Source organism: Populus euphratica, unplaced genomic scaffold (genome assembly GCF_000495115.2).
Source record: "Populus euphratica unplaced genomic scaffold, PopEup_1.0 scaffold93.1, whole genome shotgun sequence".
In the NCBI taxonomy this organism is placed as follows: Eukaryota; Viridiplantae; Streptophyta; class Magnoliopsida; order Malpighiales; family Salicaceae; genus Populus; species Populus euphratica.
Genome location: NW_011499873.1, coordinates 1,788,859 through 1,802,940, shown reverse-complemented (window position 1 = coordinate 1,802,940; position 14,082 = coordinate 1,788,859). Strand labels below are relative to the sequence as shown.

Sequence of the window (14,082 nt, the reverse complement as noted above, 5' to 3'; positions counted from 1 at the left end):
TAGTGCTCTCCGGATGCTTCATGGACGTGTCCTGACCCCAACACGATGAAGTAGAGAGAAGTAAAGGATGAAAAATCCTGGTTGGCAGAGAGTGGATGGATAAATGATCGTTTGAGGAAAGACTCGGTGGTCCTTTGTTCGAGGGAAGGATTGTTGGGTATGCGACCAAAGTCCCATATTGGTTAGAAATGGGGAGGATCAAGGGTATATAAGGATGGACAAATATCTCCATTGGTATGAGGCCTTTTGGGTATAACCCAAGAGCAAATTCATGAGAACTTAGGCTCAAAGTGGACAATATCATACCAATATGGAGATAGATGATGTCTGTAACCCTTACAAGCCATTCTACGATGATGATTGTCTTGTCATGAAACTCCCGCTGTTATGAATAGATGGACGGGAGATTCAATACGGTTGTAAGATTGATACTTCAAATAAAATACGTGTACTGCCTTTAAAATAAAATGTAAATCATGCAAGAATATGTAGACCGCTCTTTGTTGCATTTTTCTTTGTACTTTTTCTCTTCTATACGTCTCATTATGTTCCTATAATTTGTCCTTGCCACACCATGCTCTCCTGAATTATTGGGCACTTGCTCAACTCGGGGCAATCTCACATCATTAATGCAAAAATTAAGTGTCGTTAACTTTGGGCAAAAACAAATATGGCCTCACATCATGAGCAGGGTTTAAAAAAAAAAGCTAGAGAGAATTGTCGGATTAAACTTCAATGGTCTATGTTGGATTGTTACGAGCATTGTTATATGGCAAGTCGACATAGTAATTCATTAATCCGAACTTAGTTTAGGCAAGATTTTGTTATGAATCGAGTTGGAAATTAACCAATTAAACCTGCTCAATCTGATTAAATTTAATTAACTCAGTTGATCAATTTAAGTTTGGGGGAGACTTGGTTAAGTCAACTTCAAGAATTGTTTTTTTCTTTTTTTCTAGCTTTTTTCTAATATAACAACAATATGCTTATGAGATGCAAAAACAGATTCCAAAGTGCCCCTTACAGCCTAGTCATGAGAGTTAATTTACACAATCTTGGACCAGATTTGGAGCATTAATTCAATCATGATATTGTGTACACTTACAGGAATGTGCCAACAAAAGGGAGAAATAATTATAAATCTCGCCGACAAAATGGGTAAGCAACTGGTAATTGTATTATTAGCCAGGTTTAGTTTGTCTCCTGAATTATTAGGCAAGTGCTGAACACATGGGACCAGTCCAGCTTCATCTAATTTAGGTTGCCTCTAAAAACATGTGACCATGTGGTTTATATTAATTGCGATCTTTTGATATCATTAATTGACATATTAATGATTTTCCTCAGGATACGATACGTTAATAATTTAATTATTTTAATGAATCAAATTAGTGATTTTCTTCCCCTCGATCGAGACACCTGGATAATGTATGGAGAATTTAAGGCTACTAATCGGCTTTTAGATCAATGGTGATTTTCATCATGTCACTTGGAAGAGGGGGTTAAGAATCTCATGCATTGATCCTTAAACAATAAGGAGCATTGGCTAATGAAATTAAGCCTCTCTGTTTTTTTTTTGTTAAGATAAAAAAACTGAACCATTAAATCTTGAATATATGAATTATAAAAAAACCACAACTATTTATCATAAAATCATTCAATCATTAATGAAATGATTATTAAACTAAGATAATTTATCATATTACATGGAAAATCTAAATCTTTCTTATTTAAATTACTTCTTATTACATTATTCAATAGTACCTTATTTAGCGGAGTCATTGTCTAATGATCACGAGGATATCATTTCTATTGCTATATTAATTTTTTAAGTGTAATTGGTGAGTGACTGTTTGTTTTGTATAAAATATTTTATGAATAAGTATTTTTTTTATAAAACATTTTGAATTTAAAATATCTTTTAATATTTAGTTTGAAAAATATCTTTACATAAAATATTTTTTATTCAAATATTTTCGGTGAGATGGTATAATAATGATAATAATAATAATAATGATTGAAAAGGTAACAGTGAGATAGTTGTTGTGGTAATGATCAAAACTATAATTACATGATAGTGACAAAAAAAAGAGAAGTAATGAGAACGACAGTAATATTGAAAAAGAAAGTGGTGGTGGAGGTAAGATGAAAGTGTAAATGAAAAATATTTCTCTGTAAAATATTTTACACTAAATAAACAGACTGTTAAATTCATTTTCATTGTCTTTTACTGGAGCCTACGTGTTAAAATTAACATTATAAAGATTTATTATATCTGTCTAGATACAAGCTGCCTCAATCCTTCTTTCCCAAACTTTCTACCTAGATTACGTCCACATTGGCATTTTAGGTGCATAAATTGAGTAATGGATTAAATAATTATGTTCTATTGAAATAATTTTTTTTAAAAATATATAATTTATAAAAGAGTGAAAATGTCGATATCAATGTTTAACAAGGAATAAGGATTTTAAATATTTACCATGCATAGAGACATTTCGGTGTTATTTTTAGGAGTGGAAAATACATGCTTGAATTGGGGTGAGGTTTGCCAGTGGGGTTGGGCTGCATCAATAGCAAAGATTGAAGTGCAGAAAATCTTGTCGCGGTAAAAGCATGATCGAGACATATCATGGAGGGGAAAAAGTGGTCTGGATAAGTCAACATGCTACTTGACATGTGTTTTGATGCGATCAGATAATTTTTTTAAAAATAAATATGCATGATTTTTCATGTATTTTCGGCCATAATGTTTTTTAATAAAAAATTAAAAAACATATGTGTCAGTCTAATTAAATAAAATAGGATTTATTCATGTCAATAAATGTTAAAAACATTGTTGATGATAAATAAAGAATAAACTGGAAAAATTTAGAAATAGATGTGGATCAACTTGATCTTGAATATATATTGAATTGTATTTAATAATTTTATTTATTTAAATAATTTTTTTATTTTAGAAAATGATTATCTGTCCTAATAAAACGATGTCTATCTAATAAAAAAATTATTTTTTTAAAAATATCATGAAGTGAGTATCTTATGTTTACATTCATTCAATTACCTTAATTCAATTAAAAAAATCTTTTAAAAAATATCAAAGTGAAAAAAATAACAATAAAAAAATAAAGATTAAGTTTGATAGAAAAAATTGAGCATCAAATTGTAAAAAAAAATCAATTTAAGAACTTATCTTAAATTAAAAAAATAGTAGTAAAAAAAATGATGATAAAATTTGAAAGATAAAATAATTAAAGAAGGATAAAATTAAAAAAAAATTTAATTTTATAAATTACTTCAAACAAAATAAATAATAATAAAAAGAAAAGAGACCAAATCTGAAAGAATAACAAATTAAAAAGCTGCTTTAAAATTTTGAAAGAATAAGTATGAAAATAAAAAAGAAGAAAAAAATCAATAAATCAAATGACCATCGAAGACATGTATTGCCTCATCACAAAAAAGATGCTAAAACAATTCAAATGCTGCAACAAAAGTCTACATTTAATCAACGTAAAATCTCATATGCATTTCTCGAAGAGTATTAAGAATACCCACACATGCAACACACTTGTGAGCCATTTTTTAATATTATTTATATTTATTAAATTATAAAATTTCTCCTAAACCAGCTTTGATAATAACAAAAAAACTTGAATGAAAATACACATACGCCACTAGATTTAAGTTAAAGAAAATTCTATTTTTAATAGCATTTATCATTTTACCATGCTTAAAAAAAATAGAAAAAAAATGAAAACACCTTTGGACAACAACTTTAAATTTTTTTTGAAATCAAGGGTAAAATAATTATTTTATTATGCATCATACAAATTAAAGTACTTAATTACCCCTATAAATTTGGTAATGACTAATAGATCCTTGTGAAATTACCGAATTACCCCAAAAGCTAGTATTGTGGTTTTTTATAGCAAAATTGGTGTTCGAGTGTGGATTGCTATGGTTAAATACTTACACTTTTAGAGTTTTGTTAATATATAATATCATTAAAGCTGGTTGTAAAAGGCTGACGATGATCTGAATTATAATGCAAAACCGTGATTAGTTAACGAAGTTTCACTATCTGCCATTAGCTGCGCATGTACCTTACCGTGGAAAGGGCGAGGAGATTTAATTTGTTTGCTTGATTTAAAATTGTTGTCTGTGTTAATACAAGCTGCACATAGTAGCTTAAATTCTTACCCGAAGCACTATAAGGCTACAAAAATCATCAGTACGGTTGCTTTCCAGTTTGATTAATCAATGCTACAGAGAAATCTAAATATACATTAGATAATCTAGCCAAAAGGGAGTTGTTAGATGCCTCGGAAAAAAAATTGATGTACTTGTGTCTGCTGTTCCTTTTCTTCTTAATTTACCCCTTTTTTCTGATAGGAAATTTATATTCTTAAACTTCGGAGTGAAACGGTATTCATTTCCCATATAAGAAAGAAGATACGGAAACTGATTCCCACCGAAAAAAGCTTCAATATTCGATGGAAAATTTAGACGTCTTTGAAAGCCAAGCAAGAGGGCAAAATTCTGAATCGAAATCATCACAGGGCCCCTGTCTGTTTAACAGGATACGTACTGCAGAAAAAAGATAAATTGAAGGGTCGTATGTTGTCTAGTGGATTCTAGCATTTTCTGCACTAGTATTTTGATGAACTTGATAACCCTGCATTTTCTGACCATTGGTGCTGCTGTTTAGAAAGAATAAAAAAAGGAAGACGGTGACCAGAGATATCTACAGGGAATTGGTAGGTCAATGAACAAGAACATTTTGGAATCTTTGTTAGTGGGTCGGCCATAAAAAGTTACGGAGGATGGTTGTGGTGCGAGCTTTATTTTAGATGGAGTAGCACGATAATGAGCAGCTGAGAAAGAGGGCTCATGATTTAGGTGGTTTGATCGTAGCAGAAGGGGACCATGGCACAATGTCACCCGACCAACTCTCATCCATACAGATATACTCTGTCTGTTTTAATTAGTGGAAGGACCTGCAATTCATCCATAGCCAAACACATGCATGGTGCTGCTGCTTTGTCTGTGAGAGTTTTTAACCGATCACTACATTTAGTGATCTTTGGTAATGGATTTGTCAAATCATTTTCTAATCAGAAGAGAATCAGGTGAGATCATTCATTGTTCTGAATTTTGTGGTTATGAGTAATTGAAAATACTGGCTATCGACTTATGATTGGGAAATTTCGGAAGCCATAATTGATTACATACGAAGGGAATACTCAACAACAGTATTAATTAAAGAAAACAGCCTTTTGGGATTTAGTCAAAGCAGTTATAGATAATTGGGGTCCAAAATCCTGCGGTAGGAACTCGATAAGTTTTATGAAAATTATTAGACTTCTTTTCCCTCCCACTTATTTAGCCTCTTGACCTGAACCCACTTGGCTATTTTGGTTGATGGTTTTTCTTGACTATATGGTTCGTCCGAAAGAGAGATTGAGCTTCAAGAAATAATGAATGATCTTATCGATATGTATAATTTTCCAGGAATTTCAATTGCTTTTATATTATTTACTATAGGAATTTGGGAGCAAGCTTTTCTGAGCCTTTTCTCATCAATGGACTCCTGACATCTGCGAAGGAGCGCAATTCATTAAAAAAATTCCTACCTCTCTATGCATTGGATATTTCAAAACTTCCTGACGAAACTTTTTCTGTTTCAAATACTATTTAAGGTAGGCATGTTCTTTAGGCACTCGAGCCTTCTCGGACATTGTCTAGAAAAATAGAAGTCGGATATCGAGCGATGACACGAAATGTACGCCGCGGTGGAAAATTATGGGTAAGTATCTTTCCGGACAAACTAGCCACTCGAAGACTCTCGAAAACAAATTTATGAATTCAGAAAAGGGACCTCCCAAATATTGGGTAGTTGTCGCTAATCAGGGTAGAATGATTTACGAAATGGTGAAAGAATATCAAAGCCTAAGCATATACATGATCAAATGCAGTTCTAAGCTCCGTCCGACCTAATTGATGATGCACCTCCTTCAATCGAAAGCTACATTTATGAAGATGGATGTGACGGTGGGACTCAATACTGGCCTTGGTAAGCTTGAGGCATAGTGGTTCAAATTCAGTCAGACACGAGTTAAAAACATATGCTTCTTACAGAAGTACATATAATTAAAGCAGAAGGTATTGATCCGATCCCTTACAATTGCGTATCTTTTTCTGCTTTAATTTGGTAATATATGCTGTGTGGCAAGGGACAACGTTGATTTAACGGGAATCAAATTATGTGGAGGGCCTTCTTCTGAATCAAAGTTTTCCTTTCTGGTTTTTCCTTCTAGAGAAGTTTTGTTTTTTTTAATTCTATACAGAACGACTCCAAATGGATCTTGCCTATCTATCTATCTATCTATCTATCATATCTCCGAATCAAAAGATTGTAGAAAAGGTTGTTGCACAAAATGCATTTCTCTAAAGTGAAGGTTTCGAGCTTGATAGAAATTAAAGTTGTCAAAATTAAGGATTAAAATACCTTTTTTTTGGCAGACATGCCAGTGCTGAGAGAGATGAATAGGCTTTCGTGTTCTTCACAAGACTGTATGCAGAAGGATTTACACATAAAGATATACACTACATTCGCGTTGGACATGCACTCAGGATGACTCATGCACAAAGATGGAGATCTTCTCTAACCTAAAAACCTGGGCTAACAAATTATGAATACATAATATATATAATCATCTTAATTTTTTCAATTCATTCAATGTGAAATATTTCCAATTCACATGCATATCTAACATTTTTTTTCCGAGGCACTGGAAGGTCCAGTGGGTTTCGACTACAAAATGAAAATCATCTTCTCCACTAAATTATAAAATTGATGATAATTAATGACGCAAGCGAAACCTTCAACCAAGAAACCACCTGCAGATACAGAATCATTAGGTCAAGCTTGTTTATATAAACAACGAATTGTTTATCCAGCAGCTTCAATGCTCTTTGTTTCTTGAAACTAAACTTAACTGGGACAGGTGAGATAAATATATCTATGGTTTGGTACGCCCTCCTTCCAACTTCATACGCTACGATTAAACTCGTATCATGCCATGCCTTAATATATATGATTGCTGCGATTCTCTGGTGAAGTGTGGTAATGGCATGCCATCTAGTAGATGATGGCCAAAATGATAATAAACAAAAGGGCTTCCTTCACTTGCACAAGTTCACGGGCAGGATATGTGGTATGCCGATCACATTTCACAAGAAAACAATCACTGTCGGTATTGACTGCTAAAATATGTAGTCCATCGCCTCACATGCTTTGTTTTTCATGGTCCCAAATATGGAAGTTTGATGTCTTTTTTTTTTTAATTAGTTTTATTGGCAAAATGTGTCCTTCATAGATACCTAAATTATTATGTAATTCCAATGCAAAATAAATAAATTTATTAAATTATCAATACTAACCGTAGTGGAAATAGAAGCTTTACTCCTACTTTGAAGGTATTTAATTAAAAGAACATATGTTCTTTTAAAAAAAATGATATATTATTTATATTCATTGTCTATGATATATTCCTTTTCTTCACATATTTTTTTTAAAGAACATTCTTTCTGTTGTGACATTTAATTACATGATAAAAAAAATTACATTACTCAAACTCTCTTAAATAGAATGAAATCCCGTCAATATTATTTTTTTTCTAACAAAACAAAACACAACTTTGTTATTAAGAAAAAAATAATCATTTTTCATTACTCTTTCAATATTGTTCTTTATTATATAACTATGAATTTATTTTATTTCAAAATATATATATATTTTTATAAACAGCACTAAACATTTCATATTAAAAGAAACTAAATTGTGTGGGAAGACACTATAAACCTAAATATTTAAACAATGTTTTTCTAATTTTACCCGTGCTATAAACCTCAACTTATCTAGCCATCTAAGAGTATTTTTATCTTTTCATTAGTCATTTGTAAATTTGCTTAGTGGAAAATCCAACTTTTGACTTTCATTGAGCAATAACTTAGTCTTTGTTAAACTCTAAGAAAAAAAATTATGAAGGGTTGAAAAAAAAATGTATTTGTTCATATTACAAAAAAAACTATTATAATCTTATTTGGAAATAAATTCAAAAGTGAGAGATATTTAATGGGACAATACCCTAAATGTTATAAGTGTTATTTTATTTTAATTAATTAAAAAAACGAACCCTCATTCAAACAATTCAGGCATTTGAGTTTAATAAGTACAGGTCTTTGCCGAAAATAAAGAGGGAAAGGTTTACATGGCACAAAAAGGCTAAACTCGTATGAATAGCCTTTGAATATTTTTTTTTAAATATAAAAATAATGTATCATCTATTAATTCAATTTTAGCAACTGAAAAGTCAAGGTTTTGATTTCTACGATCAAAACAACCTATTTTTTTAATTTTCTCACCTGAAAACATCTTAGAAATACTCTCAAGACTAAACCCATTTTGATTTTAAATTAGCATTAAATTAGTTTAAAAATGATAAATCAACTAGGATTCAAAAAACTTTTAAGCTTCAATCTACCTTTTTAGAAAATATAAAAAGAAAAAAAAATACTTAAATGAAATTTTTCTTGTCAAATATAACCTGTTATTGATACCCAGAATTGCTTGTTTTGTTGTGAGAATTTAACCAACCATTAATTTTCTCTCTTATTATTTTCTCTCTCTTCTCTCCATTCAGATATTAAAAAATAAATAAAATAAATTTTTAAATCAAAACTAAAAATTCAAAAAGCGAAGAAAGAAAAAGAAAAATAAATGGGCTACACTATACCTTTTTTTGCGAATTTGATATTGGCAACACGGTTTCCCCTGTTCTATATTTCGATGCTTTTCTTTTAATTTTGTCTTCTACTGTAAATCAAAACTTCTAATTAAATTGGTCACAAAAGAATGCAATTAAAACAAAAAAGTATGAGGAATAAAATGAAAAAAAGAGTATAAAAAGTGCACACCCCAGTTTTTTTAGTTTATTTGTCAACGTTAATGTTAATTAAAGATAACGTTAACATTCTACAAATAATTTGAGTTCCTCTTGAACGCCTAGCCACGACGAATTCTAGAATTAAAAAAAATCAGACGTGCAACAAATTTCGTGTGGCTGCGGATGCAAGACAGACTTTGTGTTCTGATGGTGTTCGCAATTGATTTTGTAGGGCGAATGTGTTTAGTTCAAATAGCAGAAAATCAACCTTCAATTGTTTCAAGTCATTGGGAAAAATTGGATGTAAAGTACTGGATGGAAGGTTAGATCTGAGATCCTTATAAGGTTATGTTAAGGGAGAGGTAAAAAATGGCGGATTTGATTGATGAAGAACACACTGACCCTATGAAAGAGGAATATTTTTGCAGTTAACCCTTTCTTGTATCTCGTATTTTTCTCAGATTGATCTATTGAGTTCGCAGGAAAAGAAACAATAGATAAAAGCAAGATTTTACAGAGAATTGTAGAGTAAAATGACATGATATTTACACACATCAAGTTACGCAAGAAGATGTTCAAAACATTTAATTCAACGAGATTCGACATCAAACATCCACTCCCAATAAACAGGATTTGGTAAAAAAAAAAAAAAAAGAAGGAAAAAAACGCTGTCTTGGTCTTTTCTACAAAGGCATTTGAGAAACATCCTGATAGTCTTTGATGGATAACAATGAAGGATGGCACACCAAGCTTGATTCATAAATGGCAGTTCAGACCTCAGCAGATTAACATTTACACTTCTACTATATTCACCTTCGCTGCACTGTCACTGCAAGCTTAATTTACACACACACACACACACACGTATATAAGAATTTATGGAGTCCAACTATACCAAATCCATATCTTAGATATTTGTACTAGTGAGGTTAATTAGACTACTTTAAAGATACCTTTTGCCTAGTGAATAATAATGATTGCATTTACTATTTTTGGACCTGTATTGCAAACAATATAAGAACACTTCAAACAGATAATATAGAGATACTCAGGGAGTTCCCTCAAGCACTTCAAACAGTACCATAGGTTCTCAGCCAATTGAAACCTTCAGCGTGGAAGAGCAGCGGCGGCAGCTTAACATGGAAGATGCTACCAGTCAGCTTGAGAGGGCACAGTGGGTGCTGAATTCTCCTGATCCACCAGGCCTGTTGCAAGAGCTCGGTAGTTCAGTGAGAGAAATTATTTTCCCTCGTGGAAAAAAGCACACTTCATCAACTGCGAGGCGAAAACAACAAAGCCGTGCCATAGAATTCTTGCAAGGGGTATTTCCAATCCTGGGATGGGGTAGGGATTACGAAGCTTCCATGTTTAAAAACGACCTACTGGCAGGTTTAACTCTTGCGAGCCTTAGCATTCCTCAGGTATAATTGTGACTTCTAATTGTTTGGTCACAAAAGAATATTATGACCATGGTAAGGTTATATTTTCAGTCTCCTCTGACATGTATGTAAATTGTTTCTGGTAGAGTATTGGATATGCTAATTTAGCAAAACTTGATCCTCAGTATGGCCTGTGTAAGTTTCTGGGCCCAATTCTATCACTTTTTTGAGTTTTTCTGACTCTTATAATGCCTTGAAATCACTTCTTACTAATATGTTGTACTATACTTTGGGTTTGTTGACTTAGATACTAGTGTTATCCCACCTCTGATTTATGCTATAATGGGAAGCTCAAGAGAGATAGCCATCGGCCCTGTAGCTGTGGTATCTATGCTGCTCTCCTCCATGATTGGGGAGATACAAGATCCTTTAGCTGATCCAGTTGCCTATAGAAACTTTGTTTTTACTGTTACCTTGTTTGCTGGGACCTTCCAAGCCATATTTGGACTGTTTAGGTACGTAATTAATGCTTTCAAAATGAACACTAAACTTCTCATTGCTTTCTACTCCAAAGACCAGACCAGTTGCTCAACCTTTATTATCTGCAGGTTGGGTTTTCTTGTGGACTTCCTTTCTCATGCATCCATTGTTGGATTTATGGGGGGTGCTGCTATTGTCATTGGTCTTCAGCAACTGAAAGGGCTGCTTGGAATCAGCCATTTCACCACCAAAACTGATGTGGTTTCAGTTCTTCACTCGGCTTTTACATCAATTGACCATCCAGTAAGTTCTGCTAGAAGATGCATGTTCCATGCCAAGGGTTCATAATTAGTCTTTCTTGAAAATTAATAAGAAAAAATGTCGTAAAACGACACACGGACATCACGAATAATTAGTGACTTGCTGAAATGATTCGTGCTTGGTTTTATTTTATTTTTATTTTTTTCCACTCTGTTCTTCTCCAGAATTCATTTGAGTTGATATATCAGAAAGAAATAGTACATCAGTTAAATTGTCAGCGATTTGACAGTGTTCTTTTTTTTACCTTTCGCTGCTCATGACAGTGGAGCCCATTGAATTTCGTCCTCGGTTGTTCATTCCTAATTTTTCTCCTAATTGCCAGGTTTATTGTAAGTAATCACATGCTAGCATCCCCGCGTTTTCATGTTCAAGCAAGTTTTTTCTGTTTCATTGACTAATAAGTCTTGAGAAAACTGTTGCGTGTGCAGGGACGGAGAAACAAGAAGCTCTTCTGGTTCCCAGCTATTGCTCCTCTCGTGTCAGTAATACTGTCCACTTTAATTGTGTTTTTGACAAAAGCTGACAAGCATGGAGTTAAGATTGTAAGACACATCAAAGGAGGCCTGAACCGGAGTTCAGTCCATGACTTACAACTCAGTGGCCCACAACTGGGGCAAGCAGCCAAAATTGGGCTCATTTCTGCCATTGTTGCTCTTACCGTGCGTATGCAAAACTTGTGTCAAGTTTTTATCCAAAATTTTTTAGATAAGTTCCATGATGTTAGTTAAACATCTGCATCAGGAAGCCATTGCTGTTGGCCGGTCTTTTGCTTCTATAAAGGGCTACCACATTGATGGGAACAAGGAGATGCTTGCCTTAGGCTTCATGAACATTGCAGGATCTTTATCTTCTTGCTATGTTGCAACTGGTGAGCTCCATTGGCCACTTATTCTAGTCACTAAATTCACACCAAATCAGTGGTATCCAATCAACTATTAGCCTGTAAACTCATATAAAATATTTAACTGATTTCGACCTACTTCTGCAGGTTCATTCTCAAGAACTGCTGTGAATTTCAGCGCAGGATGTCAAACATTGGTGTCCAATATAGTAATGTCTATTACAGTACTTGTCTCACTAGAGGTGTTTACTAGGCTCTTGTACTACACTCCCACTGCGATCCTTGCTTCAATCATTCTGTCAGCTCTTCCTGGACTCATTGACATACGGGGAGCTTATTACATCTGGAAAGTTGATAAACTAGACTTCATCGCTTGCATTGGTGCTTTCTTTGGTGTCTTGTTTGCGTCAGTGGAGATTGGTCTTCTAGCTGCGGTAATTGCTATTAGTTTTCTGTTTTATTTAATTCCCATTCTATTCATTTACAAACACGTAAGCTTCATCAAGAATCAATTAGCAAGACCATGAACAACAACCAAACATGAAAAAACATCTATCGATCTTTAATGCAAAACTCATATATTAATGTGTCTTTAGAACCATGTCGGTCGAATCCAGATATTCAAAGATAAATTTGGAGGAACTTAAGAATCTCGTGACTGGTGGGTGCGTCTCATAATTGAGTAATAATCATTCATCAAGCATGTGAAATTGACGGGGTATTCTCATCGTTGGACCTATTGACTTCCAAGTCAGCTGCCATGTTCTGTTTCTCACGACTTCGTGCCCTCCGGGCCACCACAACTTTTTGTCGTATGGATCTGATAGGAGTTGGGAGCTAAAAGAATCTTCACTTGACTGGTGAACAGTCTAGCACTATAAAAAATGAGTTACTAGATGGGCTAGGATATAAGACCATATATCATATATGCCCGTGAAATCTGTACTGGTAGTGGAATAGTGGCTTGTAGTTGGGAATACTTTGGAATAGCGTAGGAATATTGAGAGTTTTAAACCTATCCCCGCTACTTATCAGTGCTTTATGGCATCTAAATTTTTTTCAATGTCTTAAATCATCAAGTTGATTCGATTTTACATAACAAGTCAGGTAACAGATCGCAGTCGTTTTTCTTGAAGCGAACACTGAGAGATTCCATGGGGGAACCTTAAAAGAAGTATTGTGGCTTCACGTATTTGCTATCTGTTTGATGTGTAATGTGTTAACACGTTATCATAAATTACAGACCCCCTTCCCCATAATTAAGGCACTAAACTAAATGTTCAATCAGCATGTAGACTGTGTCCGACCACAAATTTGATGGATTGCAGGTCACGATCTCATTTGCAAGGATATTGCTGGATGCCATTAGACCAGGCATAGAGGCACTTGGGAGACTACCAAGAGCTGATGTGTACTGTGATATGAACCAATATCCCATGGCCATTAAAACTCCCGGCATTTTAGCAGTCCGCATCAACTCTGCCTTGCTTTGCTTTGCGAATGCCAATTTTATAAGAGAAAGGTACAGATGTGGATGTATGTATATTTGGTTGTGTGTGTATATATAGTCTGTACATGACACAGGAAGGCTGAAACGAATTGGTGCAGGTTGATTAAATAATTAGCTAAGAATTGCTCTTTGTTTCAGGATATTAAGGTGGGTGACAGAAGAAGTAAATGAAATTAAAGAAAGCACTGAGAGAGGGATTCAAGCAGTAATTCTTGACATGTCCAGTAAGTGTCTTGGATAAGATTGAAAACAAACTGTGTGTTTTGCTTCAATGTTCTTCATGAGCACAGATTGAACTTTTTAATTGTGTTTCGCTGCAGATGTAATGAACATTGACACGGCTGGAATTCTTGCGCTAGACGAGCTGCACAAGGAGTTGCTCATTCATGAAGCACAAGTAAGACAAGTGACCTGCACAGCATTTTAGGATATATATACCATCCCAGTTTTAATAAATTTGTTTCTGATATCACAAAATAAAAATAATTAATAAAAAATAAAACTCGTTCGCCTGTTTTCTTGCAGTTAGCTATAGCCAACCCCAAGTGGCAAGTGATCCACAAGCTAAGGTTGGCCAAATTTATAGACAGAATCGGAAGA

The 14,082-nt window shown here is 33.7% G+C and overlaps 1 protein-coding gene across 1 annotated transcript in view; it reads left to right on the top strand.

The window, feature by feature from the left end:
• The first annotated feature begins 9,848 nt into the window (after positions 1 to 9,848).
• AST56 (STAS domain / Sulfate transporter family) overlaps positions 9,849 to 14,082 on the top strand; it is a 4,590-nt gene continuing 356 nt past the window's right edge. The window contains exons 1-12 of the mRNA XM_011029371.1: positions 9,849 to 10,372; positions 10,477 to 10,525; positions 10,638 to 10,845; positions 10,939 to 11,113; positions 11,395 to 11,460; positions 11,560 to 11,790; positions 11,873 to 11,999; positions 12,120 to 12,406; positions 13,301 to 13,494; positions 13,621 to 13,706; positions 13,803 to 13,879; positions 14,008 to 14,075. Coding sequence (XP_011027673.1) covers positions 10,091 to 10,372; positions 10,477 to 10,525; positions 10,638 to 10,845; positions 10,939 to 11,113; positions 11,395 to 11,460; positions 11,560 to 11,790; positions 11,873 to 11,999; positions 12,120 to 12,406; positions 13,301 to 13,494; positions 13,621 to 13,706; positions 13,803 to 13,879; positions 14,008 to 14,075 — 1,850 coding nt within the window. The 5' untranslated portion in view covers positions 9,849 to 10,090. The remainder of the gene's footprint in view (positions 10,373 to 10,476; positions 10,526 to 10,637; positions 10,846 to 10,938; positions 11,114 to 11,394; positions 11,461 to 11,559; positions 11,791 to 11,872; positions 12,000 to 12,119; positions 12,407 to 13,300; positions 13,495 to 13,620; positions 13,707 to 13,802; positions 13,880 to 14,007; positions 14,076 to 14,082) is intronic.